Source organism: Larimichthys crocea, chromosome XVI (genome assembly GCF_000972845.2).
Source record: "Larimichthys crocea isolate SSNF chromosome XVI, L_crocea_2.0, whole genome shotgun sequence".
Taxonomy (NCBI): Eukaryota; Metazoa; Chordata; class Actinopteri; family Sciaenidae; genus Larimichthys; species Larimichthys crocea.
Genome location: NC_040026.1, coordinates 21,685,684 through 21,700,163, shown reverse-complemented (window position 1 = coordinate 21,700,163; position 14,480 = coordinate 21,685,684). Strand labels below are relative to the sequence as shown.

Sequence of the window (14,480 nt, the reverse complement as noted above, 5' to 3'; positions counted from 1 at the left end):
AACATTTTAACTGCAGCGTCTCATTTCAACATTCATGTCTGTCTGTCTGTCTGTCTGTCTGTCTGTCTGTCTGATGTCTCTGTCTGTGTCTGTCTGTCTGTCTGATGTCTCTGTCTGTCTGTCTGTCTCTCTGTGTGTCTGTCTGTCTGTCTGATGTCTGTCTGTCTGTCTGTCTGTCTGATGTCTCTGTCTGTCTGTCTGTCTGTCTGTCTGTCTGTCTGTCTGTCTGTCTCTCTGTGTGTCTGTCTGTCTGTCTGTCTGATGTCTCTGTCTGTCTGTCTGTCTGTCTCTCTGTCTGTCTCTCTGTCTGTCTGTCTCTCTGTCTGTGTGTCTGTCTGTCTCTCTGTCTGTCTGTCTGATGTCTCTGTCTGTCTCTCTGTGTGTCTGTCTGTCTGTCTCTCTGTCTGTCTCTCTGTCTGTCTGTCTCTCTGTCTGTGTGTCTGTCTGTCTCTCTGTCTGTCTGTCTGTCTCTCTGTCTCTCTGTCTGTGTGCCTGTCTGTCTGTTTGTCTGTCTTTCTGATGTCTGTCTGCCTGTCTGATGTCTGTCTGTCTGTCTGTCTGATGTCTGTCTGTCTGTCTGATGTGTCTGTCTGTCTGTCTGTCTGTCTGTCTGATGTCTGATGTCTGTCTGTCTCTCTGTCTGTCTGATGTCTGATGTCTGTCTCTCTGTCTGTCTGATGTCTGTCTGTCTGTCTGTCTGTCTGTCTGTCTGTCTGATGTCTGATGTCTGTCTCTCTGTCTGTCTGATGTCTGTCTGATGTCTGTCTGATGTGTCTGTCTGTCTGTGTGTCTGTCTGTCTGTCTGTCTGTGTGTCTGTCTGTCTGTGTGTCTGTCTGTCTGTCTGTGTGTCTGTCTGTCTGTCTGTCTGTCTGTCTGTCAGAAACAGTCCAGGGAGAAGAAGAGGTGGATGATGTTAAATATGTTCCCGTCACTGTTCTGGGTTTGTGTCCTGCAGTGTGTCATGTGATCTTTCATTCAGACATGTGACAGAAGTGAAAACACAGATTCCCACCATGACAGATATGTTCAGTTTCTGCTTTGCTCTTCATGATGAAATCATGGACAGACAGAAATTACTTATGAAGAGATAATAAGAGGAACTTCTTCCAGAAACTCCTCGTCTCCTCCAGTCCATGCCTCAGTCCTGCACAGGTTTCTTGATCCTCCTCACGATGACCCTGCTCCTCCTTCCTGGAGGTCGACCTCCTGCATCAGTGGCTGCAGCCTCCCTCTCTCTCAGCACTAACCCCGGCGGTCTGGGTTCACCCCGCATCGGCGCAGGCTTCCTTCCTGATCGCATACTGTCCACGAAGGACTCCACTCCGTCAAACTTGGCCGTGAGCTCCGCGAGGTGCTCCTTCATGCTGTTGAACTCCTTGTACAGATCTCCCAGGGCGTCTGACAGAGGCTGGATCCTGAGACCGGTCACAGAAAGTCACAGTTAAACTACAGTGACGGTGTGAAATATTAACTAACATCGTGATGACAGGTCACCTTCCATAGTCGGGCAGCACAGTGTTGTGGTCATGCAGCAGCAGATCTTTGACCTGCGTCATGATGGCGTATTTCCAGTTGTCTAACACCAGCGTGAGGTTGGCACATCCTTTGGTGTTCACTCTCTCTGCTGAGACACAGAGCAGCTAAACGATCAGTTATGTATCAACAGAGAAGTCATTAAGAAGACAGACTCATTTAATATGCTTATAAAGTCAAGATGGGCACGAATGAGAGAAACCAGTGAAATGTACTCAAGTGTTAAAAGAAGAGGAAACAAGGACAGAAGGAAGGATGGAAAGAAGGAAAGAGTAAGTAACTGCAGCCTGATCAGGTGATTTATAGGTCAGAGGACATCTGGACTGAATTTAGTTGATGTAAAATCACTTCAGGAGAAAGAAATGTGTCTCAATGCTTCATTAGAGACCTGCAGACCCCACAAAGAACTGCCACTTCCACGACTGTACGTATATTAAAGTGCTTCACTGGAATACTGTTCAAACAATAATTATATGTAACATCGATGCAAACTGACGAGTTTTAAGATGAAAACCGAAAGTACAGACAGAGACCGAGTTTCAAGAGTTCATCCTGGTCACAGAAATCATATATCATATGGAAAAACATGCCAACATTAACGCCAGACTCCAAAAGACTTTCAGAAGATTTTCAGCTGCAAATCACTGAAAGAGCCAAAAGTGACTGAGAGAAGAAATGTCTCCCAAACTCAAACTTTAAAAGTACTCGAGTAGATGTAATATTTTCCTGCTGACCTTCGTTCCTGTAGTCCCACTCTGTCTTCACTTTGGGTTTCTGAGCAGCACACAGAGTCGCTGATAAGATGAGCAGAGCTGCAGCAGCCTTCATCCTCAAACCTGAATCAAACAAACAAACCTGAGAAACTTTTACTGCATTTCAAATTTAAAAAAAAACAAAGTGCAGGTTAGAAAAGTGCTGAACGTACCTGCAGTGAGAGAACAGTCAAAAAGCAGCGAGGGCAGAGCCGACCCTCTTATGAGCAGAGGAGGGAGGCTCTCCGCTCTCCACTCCCATCTCAGGCCGAGCATCATATATCAGGACTCACTTCAAAGTCAGACACGAGCCTGCTGAAACTTTCCTTTTTTTTCTGAGAACACTGAAATAACAAAGAGAAAATGTTTGTGATAATTCCTGTCGGCGCGTCAGCTGATGGTTTATAACGAGTCCACAGGAAGGACGTGAAGCTGGACGCTGCCGTGTGATGTCAGTCCTGTGGGACTCTCTGCAGAAGTGTTTGATGTTCTACATCCAGCTTACACATTCCTGATGTCCATCTGTTGTCCATCTGTTGTCCATCTGCAGACCTGAGGACGGGCCGGGCTCGATTATGGTGGATGTGTTTACCGTGAGGCTGATTGACACAAACATCACCTCTGTCTACAAGAACGTATGTCCAAAAGTATGTGGACATCTAAAGAGACATGCATCGTCAGGTGCTGATACTTTTCTCTTTATAAAGACCAAAACATGAAGTCTTACTGCTGCTGATCGTTGTTTACATCATTTCATCTGTAACTGCTCTTGTATCGTTTCTGTTTTTATGTCTGTTAATATTTTAGTTTCATGTGTAAGGTTTCTCTTATCTTCAGTGTTTCCTCCAGATGTTGAACCTGCTGATGCCGAGCGGTCAGGTCTGACTCTGCGTCTTCATGAAGCTGCTCTGTCATCAGTGCGAGACCGACACGAGCCACGATGATCTTATTCCTCAAACACGTCTATATGATGGAACAGGTTTCAGTTTGAGTGACATGATGATTTGATGTAAAGACGCTTAATGTGCAAAACTAAAAACAAACCTAAGGATCCATAAATCTGTTAATGTAACAATAAACAGGGTTTAAATTAATGACCCTCTTACATTTTACATCTGCTTCTCCTTAATTTTTTGATCTTTATATTAAATCCTGTATAATTTCATATTTAATATCTTTAAATATAGATGAAAATATTTTAATAATTTGTCTTAAGGGTAAAAACCACTGACATAATGTACATGATACTGTTTGTATGTTTGAATCTATTGGATTTTTAAAACTTTGATAGAATTATATAATTGTTACTTTCAGTCAGTAACGAGACGGAGAGTTTATTTTCCTCCTAAACAGTGATGGTGTCCAGATACTTTTCTTTTCTTACTCCTCTTCGAGGTCAGAACATTCAGATATATCAGATGAATAAACTCGAGTCTCTGACAGTCAAAGATCTGCAAAATGAATCCTTTCTTGTTTGTTTTTTTATTATTTTTTTTATTTTGTTTCAAATCCAGGTCAACAGCATACAACTTTCAATGTCAGGTCCTCGGTTAGCTCAGTGGAAACAAAGTGAGGACCGGCTGCAACTCCAAGAGCATGCTTGCTCAGCAAACGGCCCCTGGATCAGTACAAAAGGAACAAAGGTCACTGCCGTCCGTCCGTCCGTCCGTCAGCATGACATCAGATAATCGCTCTCGAGAAATTCACACGTGGGGCGAGAATGATCACAAAAAAAAAAGTAGTTTTTTTTCTCTTCAAGCATTTTCAAATGAACCTACAACTAAAAATATATTCTCACTCCATCAATGGAATCACCGTCAAGCTCTCACAAAGAAGCACACGTCTCATAAATAGATCTGCGGCCCGCGACTCGCCCTCTCAACCGAAGACGCCCGTTTCCCCCGTCAGCGACCTCGCTCAGTCTTCACGTTAACGGAGCACAAGAAAACAACGTGATGACAGAAGGATTGTTGTCAGTCAGCAGAGATCACACAGAGGACGCAGATTAGAAGAGATTCTGAAGAAATCGGGATTATGAACAGAGACATCTGTGAGTTTGGAATTATTTAAAAATTCTCCAATTTAAAGTAGAAAACCTAAAACACACAGAATCAGTGTGTCGGCCTCAAAGCTTTTCTGTGTTTCCATCTGGACGACAGCTGAAGCTTCTATCGTGAGTGTGAACGTTTGCTGATGATACCAAAATGTTCTGATGGACGCATGTTCAGCAACGATATGAGCGGCTCGAACTAACGATGCCAGATGTGAACGTGTGAATGACGTGAAACCAGAACTGAACCGCCAAGACTTAAATGATCTCACAAGTTTTGGTCCCAAATATTAAGTCTCATGAGAGAAACTGAAGAATCCGTTTTAACCGACAGCCCCACGTGACGCCGCTGACTGCAGAAACATTTCCCCTCTCACAGCTCGTCTCATCTTTATCGAGTGTTTTTATTTGTCGAGAAGTTTCTGCCTTTGAAATTTTGTTGTTAAAGTCACATTTGAACGTTCTTAGCACCGCAAATAAAAACCACACTGGGTGTGTCTCTGATTACATCTCGAGGTAAGTGAGGAAATGTTTTAGCACTTTTCTTTCGCCTCCTGGTGGAAGAAGCTCAAGGCTTCTGCTCGAGTACCGAAAAATACGACGCAGACACAGACGAAGGCGCCGTTCTCTCTGCGCTGACCTGCGACCTCTTCCAGCAGCAAAGTCTTTGAAGGCTGAGTTATGGAAAATAACCCGGAGGGGGGTTCAGAGGAGGAGCGTCCGTCATGGTCTGACTCCTCTGGACTGGCGCCAGCGAGAAAGAAAAACAATAGAACCACAGGTAGGGAGTGACGAGGGAGGGAGGAGAGCGGCGAGCACCAGTTATTTGGAGGAGCACCGACCGGATGATACAGTGCGAGTCAGTGACGACGACGACGGGGAGCTGATCAAATAAAAGCTACATATCGTGCCTGTTCGAGTTCGATCCACCAAGCTACAACTCAACAAACCAGAGAAGATCTTTAGGAACCAACATCACGTGTTACGTCTGTGATCAGTGGAGGATGTCAGGGGTGAAGAGCTTTCCGTGTCCAACGTGGGACTTATTTTTAAAGTAATTTAATACTGAAAATATAAACTCTCTGCTGGAATTACCCTACAGCTCCAAAGAGTTTTCAGGTCTGAGCTCCGACCGATGATTGTACTTTAAGGGGCTTGTCAAAGAGACCAAGACCGAGAAACACCTGACTGAAGAATCCACGCTGAAGATTCAAAATTTTTAAGGTTTCGCTACAATCGGATAAAAAAAAAAAAGAAAAGAAGAAGCTTAATTAAATAACAGTATCATTCCTCAAATGTATTTATACACAGCAAGATTTTCCAGAAGACGTAGTGAGAGTGAGAGGGGCACTGATGTGAGAGAACGTCCACACACTCGAGTCTTTGCTGTCGTCCTGAGTCACAGCAGGATTTATTTGAGGGGGGGTGATTACTGAGGGAAAGGGGCCTCAGCCAAAAGTGCTTTACCTTAACGAACCCCGCCGCTAACGAGCCGCCGTGAGGAGGGATCTGGTTTGATTGGATTAATCTTCGAATTCGATGTAAACGCTTGCATCCCGTTCACGCGTCACAGCAGCCTGTGAGATGGGAACAACAAGAGGCTTCGAAGGGAGGCCAAAGAACACAAAGGAGGGCGTCCACATCTCGCAGCTGGTCCTGGTGCACTGATGTCATTGGCGAGTTAACAGGAGGGCCGGGCGGGATAAGGTCATGGCGGGGCAGGGCGAGGCGAGGCAGGGCGGGGCAGGATGGAGGGCACAGGGGGGGTTTTTAACTGCGGGGCAGGCTGCACATTTCACAGTGCTCTGTGCCGGGCTGGTTCATGAAGGTGCAGTGGAGGCAGGACCACATGGCTGAGGAGGAGGCGGGGACTGAGGGGCCGCCCATGGCGCCGTAACCCAGAGAGCTGGAGGGCTGCCCGCCAACTGTGCCTGCGAGGACACGAGAGGGATTAACAGGACATGAGCACGGCAGCTACATTTCATTTTAATCATCTCTGAAGCCAAACTGAGGCTAGGCAGCTAGAACTGAGTCATCCACGTGGCCGCGCCCTCGCTGACTTACTGCACAGCTGCTCGATGGTGGCCCACTGCTCCGACTTCTTCCAGGTCTGTGCCAGATCCTCATTAGAAGTCCTCACTGCGTCCAGTAGCAACCCGATGCTGTCCTGCACAAACAAACAAACAAACAGATTCAAAATGTGCAGCAACGTCTGGGTTTGATGAAGGCTGATCGGACCGAGCGGTTCATTATCTGAGCACTTCCAGACTGGCAAAGAATGTGAGCGCACTCTGCAGCACTAATGGGAAACCAGAAGTGTCGTCTTACTCTCAGAGGCATGACTTCATTGGTGACGAGGAAGAGGAGCAGATGGAAGTCCGACACGATGTCCAGGAATGCCGTGGAGGTGCACTGGGACAGGTACGTCGCTAAACTGTGGAAATTCTGCACAAACACACAAACAACGTGAAGATAAAGACGTGGAACTTCCTCTGAACTCTGGAGGTCAGCCTCATTTTTTTCAGGCACGCGCTGCGGCTGCTCATGTCAGGATGAAATACGGGTCGGTGTCGAATGTGGGTCATCACGTGGCTGCTGGAACTCTGAGCGTCCTGTCTTTACAACAAACACGCTCAATAATTACAAATGGCAGCAGACCTGGATTATCTGAAACATCTGATGATTCAAGGCAAACAGCCAAACTATGAACGCGGCCTTTAAATCGTGTCTTCAGCTGATCTGTGCAGCGTTAGGGCTGAATCACGGCTACTGACGTGTTATTAAATCATAGCAGTGAGACATTTTGGAAAAATAAAACCTGCATCAATAAAAAAAGCCGTGCAGAGCGTTCAGAGAGAGAACTTTGAACTTGTGCTCCTTTGGCAGGTGAAACAGGAAGCTGCTGTGTCCCGTCCCTCCGTCTTCTCCAGGATAGAAATAATCCTCATGTTGGAATCGTGAACGTGGTGGCCTTCCTGTCCCGTGGTGAGCTTATAGTAAAGTATTTCAATACTGAGATTAATGCAACAACCCTGAGACAATTTCATGTCACACTTCCAGTCCTGATACAGATTTAAGAAGTGTTACAGTGAAGTATGAGCTCGTCACCAACTCATCCATGAGGTTTTACTAACTTAAAGTTACGACGTCCACGTGAGGACAGAAGGTTTGAGGAAACATGTTTAGATTTAACAAGGAGATGAATGAAAAGCTGAGATAAAGTGAATCCAGAAGTGAGTTACTTGTGTCTCTCCCAGGATATCACGGTTCTCGATGGGGAAGCGTTGTGTGGAGCAGAAGGTGTACTGGGGGTCCTTTGGAAACGTGGTGGTTATCTGTAGAGACATCGCACATGAAGTCAGGACCATCAATCAGAATGAATAAGAACAGATGCTGCATGAAAAAAAAACACGTGCTCACGTCTATGATGAGGTACTCGACGGGGAGAGGCCGGGCGAGGAACGTGACATCATTTCCAAACTTGTCTTTGTCCTTTTGGATGCAAAGAGGAGAAAACAGAAACCTTAACATCTGCATCCAAACATCTGGATTAAAGCGCTCCAAAAACAGCTGGATGTCATTATCATAACGACTTTATATTCTCAGAAACAAACCTTGGCCGTGTTAACACGGGCTCACCTTGTAGAAGACGTCTGGTACGTACTGCTCAGGGCTCGACTCTTTAGCGTAGCCCAGCTCGGGAGCGTCTTTGCAGGGCAGCAGGCACTCGTCTCTCACCAGAGCCATGCACTGATTGGACACCTGGTATCCTTCAAAGTGCACCTGGTTGTCTGGACCTCCTGCACAGACACAGACACACACACACACAGACAGACATAGAAGTATTAATGTGTTTCCTCTGGACTGCAGAGTGTTAGCAGAGCTGCGTCGTTGTCTAAAAAACTTTCAAATGCAAACTAATAAAATCTGTTTTACTTCAGGTGGTTTGAGCTTCTTCTTCTTCTTCTTATCTACCTACAGCAGACGCCGGTCGAACCGGCACAGCTCAGTCTAAGTGAATATTATGTTTAGAACATCTTCTCTGCTTCACCTCGAGCTTCTGTGACGGGAAACTGAAGCGTTTGTATTGATCCATTTCTTCTCTAAAAGCCTCGACACCCTTCAAACTGTGCAGAGTCTGAAGTCTGGTGGCTTCGCAGAGATCGATATAAACACTGGAGCTCCCTGTCAGACGGGTAAAGCTGAGAAAATATTCAAAATATATCGTACACTTTGACGTTTAGGTTTTGTTGCTGCTCCGTCCACAGCAGTACCACAGCGCTCTGTTCTCCTGTCTGCTTCTCAGAGAACCCAAACTCTCCTTTAAACATGTATCAGTGTCATACTGGAGTCCTAAAACTCTAAAACTCTTCAGCTTCACACATGCAGCTCATTTGCAAACAGACGACGTCTTCACACACATGAAAGTGAAACAGATGGACTCTGCCCTGGCTGGCATTAGATGAGTAGCCGTGACGTCAGCTTTGGCTGCCAGCGCCTCATTAATGTAAATGACGGGGATGAGGTCGCCGCTACGTTTTGTGCTTTCCTGGAACAAATATATGAAGAGGTCTTAGAGAGGCGGGCGGGTCAACGCTTGGCCTCGATCCCACAGAGCAAACACACGTCTCAGAGAGCGCCTGGCTTGTATTACACTGCTCCGCATTACGATACTTGACAGTAATAAAAAAACTAATAAAACTAAGACCTCACAAGTTTCTCATTATCACTTGTTATGTGTCGGCTCAAAGCTAAGACTGTAAACACAGAAAAACTGACGGGACAGAATCGTACCTGTTGCCACCACGGTCACAAACTTGGAGCCAAAGTGGCCGTCTCGAGAGAGTCTGCAAGGGTTTGAATGATGATTCTGGAAGTATCCAGCTGTGATGCACTCCTCTGCGCTCAGGTAGTGCGAGTCCTGACAGAAGTAAAGACAGCGATGAGACATGAAGCAGCGTGTTGGGCTGGTGAACACGTCGTCTTTGACCGAGCCGCGTCCTCACCTTGTTTCTCGTGTAGCGGACGGTGCCTATCCTCGTGTCCTCAGACAGCAGGTCAGTGAAGATCCAGCCCACCTGAGAACCAGCGAAACAGACAGAGCTGAAACAATCATCACAACTTAGAGCAAACTTTCCATCAGCCGTGCAGTTATGCTCATGTTTAACAGATGAGAGTGAAAACAGTTCAACAGGTTCAGTTCTTTAATGAATCATGAATCAGTTTCCGTGCCAAAGGCTTCGGCAGAGAGCAGAACACCTCGACACAGAAGCAGAAATCTGCCTTTAACCTTCAGTTCAGATGTCAAAGTTTGTCACTTGCTGGAGTGTGAACTGTCAGAGTGAGAATCCACTTTGTCTGAAGGTAACTGGGGGGCACCAGGGTGTCAGACAGACCTTGCAGAGGCCCAGTTTGGCAGCGATCTCGTCCACAGCTGCAGCTTTGGGATCGTCCACCAGTTCCAGGCTGTTCTGCGTGGCATTCTGAAACACGAGGGTCCGGATTCAATTAAAACAAAGAGCTACTGCAAGCTACAGACGTTAACTCACAGATCAAAGTACAGTGACACTCAAACTCACCTGCGGCGGCTCGTAGATGGCAGCCACCTCAGCTCTGATGCCCAGAGGGATGTCTTTGTGCTCGGTGAACCTGCCGTACAGGTATCCCATCCTCTGACTGCCCGTCTTCCTCCAGAAGTCCAGGAAGCGGTCGGCGATGGTGTGGTTCTCAAACATGATGTTGTCCACGTGTCTGTATTTCTGGGAGGAGAGCAGACAAAGCTCTGTTCATGTCACGACACATGATAACTGTCCTTTCTCTTGTTTTGGTCAAAGTGTACTGATGAGGCTTTGGTACCTGTCTGTTCAGTGTGATGGCACTGGGCTGGCACTTGGTGCAGATCCCCTCCGGCCAGGGAGGGTGGCCCTCGCAGCCCGACTTGATCTTACAGCTGATGTTCTCCAAAGCTGCAAACTTCCCTCTGCAGGAGATCAACACAGTGTCAGAAGCTGAGCAGACTTTGTATATTCCCACTGAACGACGTGTAAAAACTCTCTCTCACTTATCAGCTCCACCCGTCAGCTTGCGAAGGTATGCGTGGAATGACATGTGCTTCACTGGTGGGTCGAGGTGATTCAGGTAGTCTTCGTCAAAAGGCTGACGGAGGAAGAAGAGGCCGAGTGTCAATAAGTTCAATCAGAACAAACTGTTGAGTTTAACAGACAGAGAGTTGTCTTACCTCTAACGGTACACAGTGCACACATTTTCCAAGAGCACCATGGCGACATCTGCAGCGAGAGAAGAATCGTCAGCTCTCTGACATTTGTTTTTACTCTGGATGTTTGCCGTGTGTGTGTGTGTGTTTCTCACAGCTGTGGGTCTTTGTTCCTGTAGATCTTGCCGTCTTGCTTGGCCAGATACTGATCGATCTCGTCCTCCTGGACTTGGGGCGCTGAGAAGGACCGGGGGATCATGGAGGACGAAGAAGAGGACGAGGAAGAAGATGAGATGGATGGTAGTGATGAAGATGAGTGCGGGGTGGCCGTGTCCATCACCTCCCCGGAGGAGGAAGGAGATCCTGAAGGGAACAAAAACAGCATGTCGCCATGCCTACGGAGGAGAAAGACAAAACAAACAGAAGAATCAGAGAAAGCTCGTTTTCAAGTCCAACTCAGGCTCGACGCTGCTGATACTTACTTGATCTTAAGCAGGCTCAGAGTTTTGTTCTGGGAGAGGATCTCGCCGGTCTTGTTGCGGTTCAGGTAAATAGAAAACCCATTGGAGTTGAACCCAAACTCTTTGGCTACCTGAGGGAGGAGGCACGCAGCGTGCTGATTAGAAGACAACCTCGAGTCATGTATAATCAAAACAGCGCCAACTTTCCACGTTGAGAGGATCAACATACACAGCCCGAGCTGATCATCGGCGTGAAGATTTTCCTCGAAATCAACTCAAACAATCCAGACCCCGGTGTGCCAGTGGAAAGGTGCATGTGTGAAGGGTAAAACAGATTAGCACAGAGCCTCTTGGCACGAGAGGAAGCTTGTGGGAACACCTCTTAAGGTCATCGCGGAGTGAGCCAAACTAAGCTATTAAGAGCACTCTGAGCTGGCCGGACAGCAGAGTATCATCACATCACATATCGGGCAGACGATCCATTCAACCGTTAGTGAACTTTTACTATAAGAACAGGGCAAACATCTTTAAATAAAAGACCTCATGAACCAGTGCCTTGTGTTGTTAATACTAAGCAGAGATCATGATTTATCTAAAGCCACACAGAGGAGACTGGTGTTATATCTGTGAAACTGTACGAGACAGAATCATTTCATTCAGCTGCAGGGAAACATCCTGCCGGGCTCGCGCCGTCTCTGCTCCGTCTGCCTTCACGCTCACAGTTTTCTGTTCCACCCGTCGCCGGCTGCACGTCGCAGGGAATGAAAACTACTCCTCCGATTGATCTGCAGACTACACCACCCTGCCTTCACAGGGATACATACATTTTTAATGAGGTGCTGCTGCAATGCTCTGCTGCAACGCTACTCTACAAACCCGAATGATTCACAGGAACGTGGCATTCTTTTGGAGCGCCTGTGTATAAATAGACGTTAAACTAAGACAGGGTTATTCCTACAAACAAATGTAAATGTATTTTAAGCGTGCTAAACCACAACGTGGTGATGAGCAGCTGTGCAAAGAGCATCCACCGTGGTCCTTGAACACAAATCTCTCAGACAGGTGGCATGACAACAGTGGGAGCTGGGAGCGCAGGGCTGACATGCTCTGGTACTTTCTGCACGGCGTCGCACATAAATGAACAATGAGCAGACACAAGAGCACTCTGTGACAACAGTGTGAGCTTTAGTAATCAGATTACTGCTGGACTTAAAGAGGCGGTTCTACCTTTGAGAGAGTGTCTGTAATAATAAAGACACGCCGTACCTTCTTTAGAAAAGCAGCAGCTGTCTCCCTCTTGGTGGAGGGAATCTTCTTCATCCCATCTGGGGATTGTACCCTGATGATCTGAAACAAGAAACGACAACATGAAATCATCCAGTGGTAGAAACACCACAGGTTCAAACAGCACAGGTTCAAACACCACAGGTTCAAACAGCACAGGTTCAAACAGCACAGGTTCAAACACCACAGGTTCAAACACCACAGGTTCAAACACCACAGGTTCAAACACCTGTCAGGTTCAACAAGGCGCTGCTGCCGCCTCTTCGAAGGGAGCTGAAGCCAACAGGCTGAACAGACTTGTTGGTAAAGCCTGTGATGTTGTGGGGGTGCAGATGGACTCGCTGACTGTGGTGTTGGAAAGGACGATGCTGCCTAAGGTGCAGGACATCTTGGACAGACTCAGGAGCAGCTTCAGCCAGAGACTGCTGCCACCCAGACGTCCACAGAGACACAGAGTCTGTCCAACCTGTGAGCATCAGTCTCTACAGCTGCTCCCTCAAGATTTCAGACACTCCAAGTCCAGCAGATATCCAACTGCACTTAACAATCAGTGTGTTCTCTGTCTGTCCAAGAATAAATTCTTTAGAAGGTTTTAGATTCACACACTGCACAGTTCACTGTTATTGTTTTTTATTTTTCTGTCACTGGTTTGATTTAACTGTTATTCATACACGTGTGTAAAGTGTTAAAACAGGTTAAAGTTTGTTTTCTTACTATCTCACTGACGTTTGAGAGCTGCTGAACAAAAACCTGCGAGGATTAATAAAGTATGATGATTCTGATTCCTCCCCCCTTCCTCACCTCTTCCTCCCTCTCTCTCCCCCCCTCTTCCTCTCCTTTCCCCCCCTCTTCCTCTCCTTTTCCTCCCTCTCTCCCCCTTTCCTCCCTCTCTCTCCCCCTCTTCCTCTCCTTTTCCTCCCTCTCTCTCCCCCTCTTCTTCTCCTTTTCCTCCCTTTCTCTCCCCCTCTTCCTCCCTCTCTCTCCTCCTCTTCCTCTCCTTTTCCTCCCTCTCTCTCCCCCTCTTCCTCTCCTTTTCCTCCCTCTCTCTCCCCCTCTTCCTCTCCTTTTCCTCCCTCTCTCTCCCCCTCTTCCTCTCCTTTTCCTCCCTCTCTCTCCCCCTCTTCCTCTCCTTTTCCTCCCTCTCTCTCCCCCTCTTTCTCTCATTTTTTCTCCTCCCTCCCCCTCTCTTCCTCTCCTTTCCCCCCTCTGCGCCCCCTCTTCCTCCCTCTTCTCCCCTTCTTCCCTCCTTTTCCCCCCCTCTCCCTTTCTCTCCCCTCTCCTCACCATCCCATCTCCTCCTCCCTCTCTCCTCCCCCCTCTTCCCCTCCCCTCCCTCTCTCCCCCCCCCCTCTCCACAGTGGTGTCAGTGTCAGGATATCATGACAGCGATGACAGTGCACAAAGTAACGTACCGTATAGTAACGTACCGTAAAGTAACGTACCGTAAAGTAACGTACCGTAAAGTAACGTACCGTGGCGCACACAGCTGTGGGTGCAGATGTTCTGGACTCTTTAATTAATTTAATTACTGAATCAAACTAAATGAGACTTTAAAGTGAAGCAGCAGCAGCTGCGCCGACGTTAAAGCACCGACACGGTTCCGGCCGGTGTTCGGCTAACGGGCTGAGCGCGTGAAACAGCGTCACCGACGGTTCCTACCGGCGGTTTGTGCCGTTAAGTTTGATCCGCTGTTAGCCTGTTAGCCTGTTAGCCTGTTAGCCTGTTAGCCGGCCAGGCCTCCGTCCCTGTTTATCCGAGGCTAGCTGTTAGCATGTTAGCATGTTAGCATGGAGCTAATTCTGCTGCCTCATCACTGTCAGAGCTAACGAGCTAACAGGCTAACAGGCTAACAGGCTAACGGTCAACACTTCCCGCCCTTTCACTCACCATGTTCTCCGCCATGTCTGCTCCGGTAGCTCCCGGTAGATGTGGCCGCGTCGGTGGACAGACACACTGAAGCTGAATCACGGAGCGTGTGTGTGTGTGTGTGTGTGTGTGTGTGTGTCAACGAAACTCCATCACACAACTACACACACCGGGTGCTGCACGCATTAGTGACCGGCCACCACCGAGTCCCACACTGAAGCGAGCACGGCGGAAACAAGCTTTGTTTTGTTCCGCTTTCCTCAAAGTGCAGCTCAGATATAATATAATGTAATATAATGTAATGTAATGTAATGTAATG

The 14,480-nt window shown here is 47.4% G+C and overlaps 2 protein-coding genes and 1 long non-coding RNA gene across 5 annotated transcripts in view; 1 reads left to right on the top strand and 2 right to left on the bottom strand.

Annotated features, from left to right (window-relative positions):
* LOC113747820 (uncharacterized) overlaps positions 1–4,350 on the top strand; it is a 5,918-nt gene extending 1,568 nt beyond the window's left edge. The window contains exons 1-3 of one of the 2 annotated variants that reach the window (XR_003463913.1): positions 1,632–1,806; positions 2,837–2,967; positions 3,124–4,350. This is a non-coding gene — a long non-coding RNA (uncharacterized LOC113747820). Of the gene's footprint in view, positions 1–1,631; positions 1,807–2,836; positions 2,968–3,123 lie in introns of those variants that run through there. The other variant, XR_003463912.1, reaches the window with a different exon arrangement.
* Positions 840–2,839, bottom strand: LOC104936237 (hypothetical protein). Of its 2 annotated transcripts, none has more exons than XM_019277742.2 (4): positions 2,460–2,839; positions 2,269–2,370; positions 1,496–1,622; positions 840–1,416 (listed from the first exon to the last, which is right to left on the bottom strand). In XM_019277742.2, exons 1-4 carry the CDS (start codon positions 2,563–2,565, stop codon positions 1,140–1,142), a joined length of 612 nt encoding a protein of 203 aa, XP_019133287.1. In that variant the 5' UTR covers positions 2,566–2,839; the 3' UTR covers positions 840–1,139. The 2 variants fall into 2 exon arrangements, with proteins under 2 accessions (XP_019133287.1, XP_027144874.1); XM_027289073.1 differs by having other exon boundaries at positions 841–1,416; positions 1,496–1,625.
* nploc4 (NPL4 homolog, ubiquitin recognition factor) lies at positions 3,772–14,384 on the bottom strand. Its single transcript, XM_027289057.1, has 17 exons — positions 14,183–14,384; positions 12,278–12,358; positions 11,033–11,142; positions 10,706–10,945; positions 10,575–10,623; positions 10,398–10,492; positions 10,193–10,316; positions 9,916–10,095; positions 9,733–9,819; positions 9,343–9,414; positions 9,131–9,257; positions 7,976–8,136; positions 7,757–7,828; positions 7,579–7,671; positions 6,665–6,781; positions 6,401–6,503; positions 3,772–6,267 (listed from the first exon to the last, which is right to left on the bottom strand). Exons 1-17 carry the CDS (start codon positions 14,195–14,197, stop codon positions 6,107–6,109), a joined length of 1,887 nt encoding a protein of 628 aa, XP_027144858.1. The 5' UTR covers positions 14,198–14,384; the 3' UTR covers positions 3,772–6,106.
* Positions 14,385–14,480: the final 96 nt, after the last annotated feature.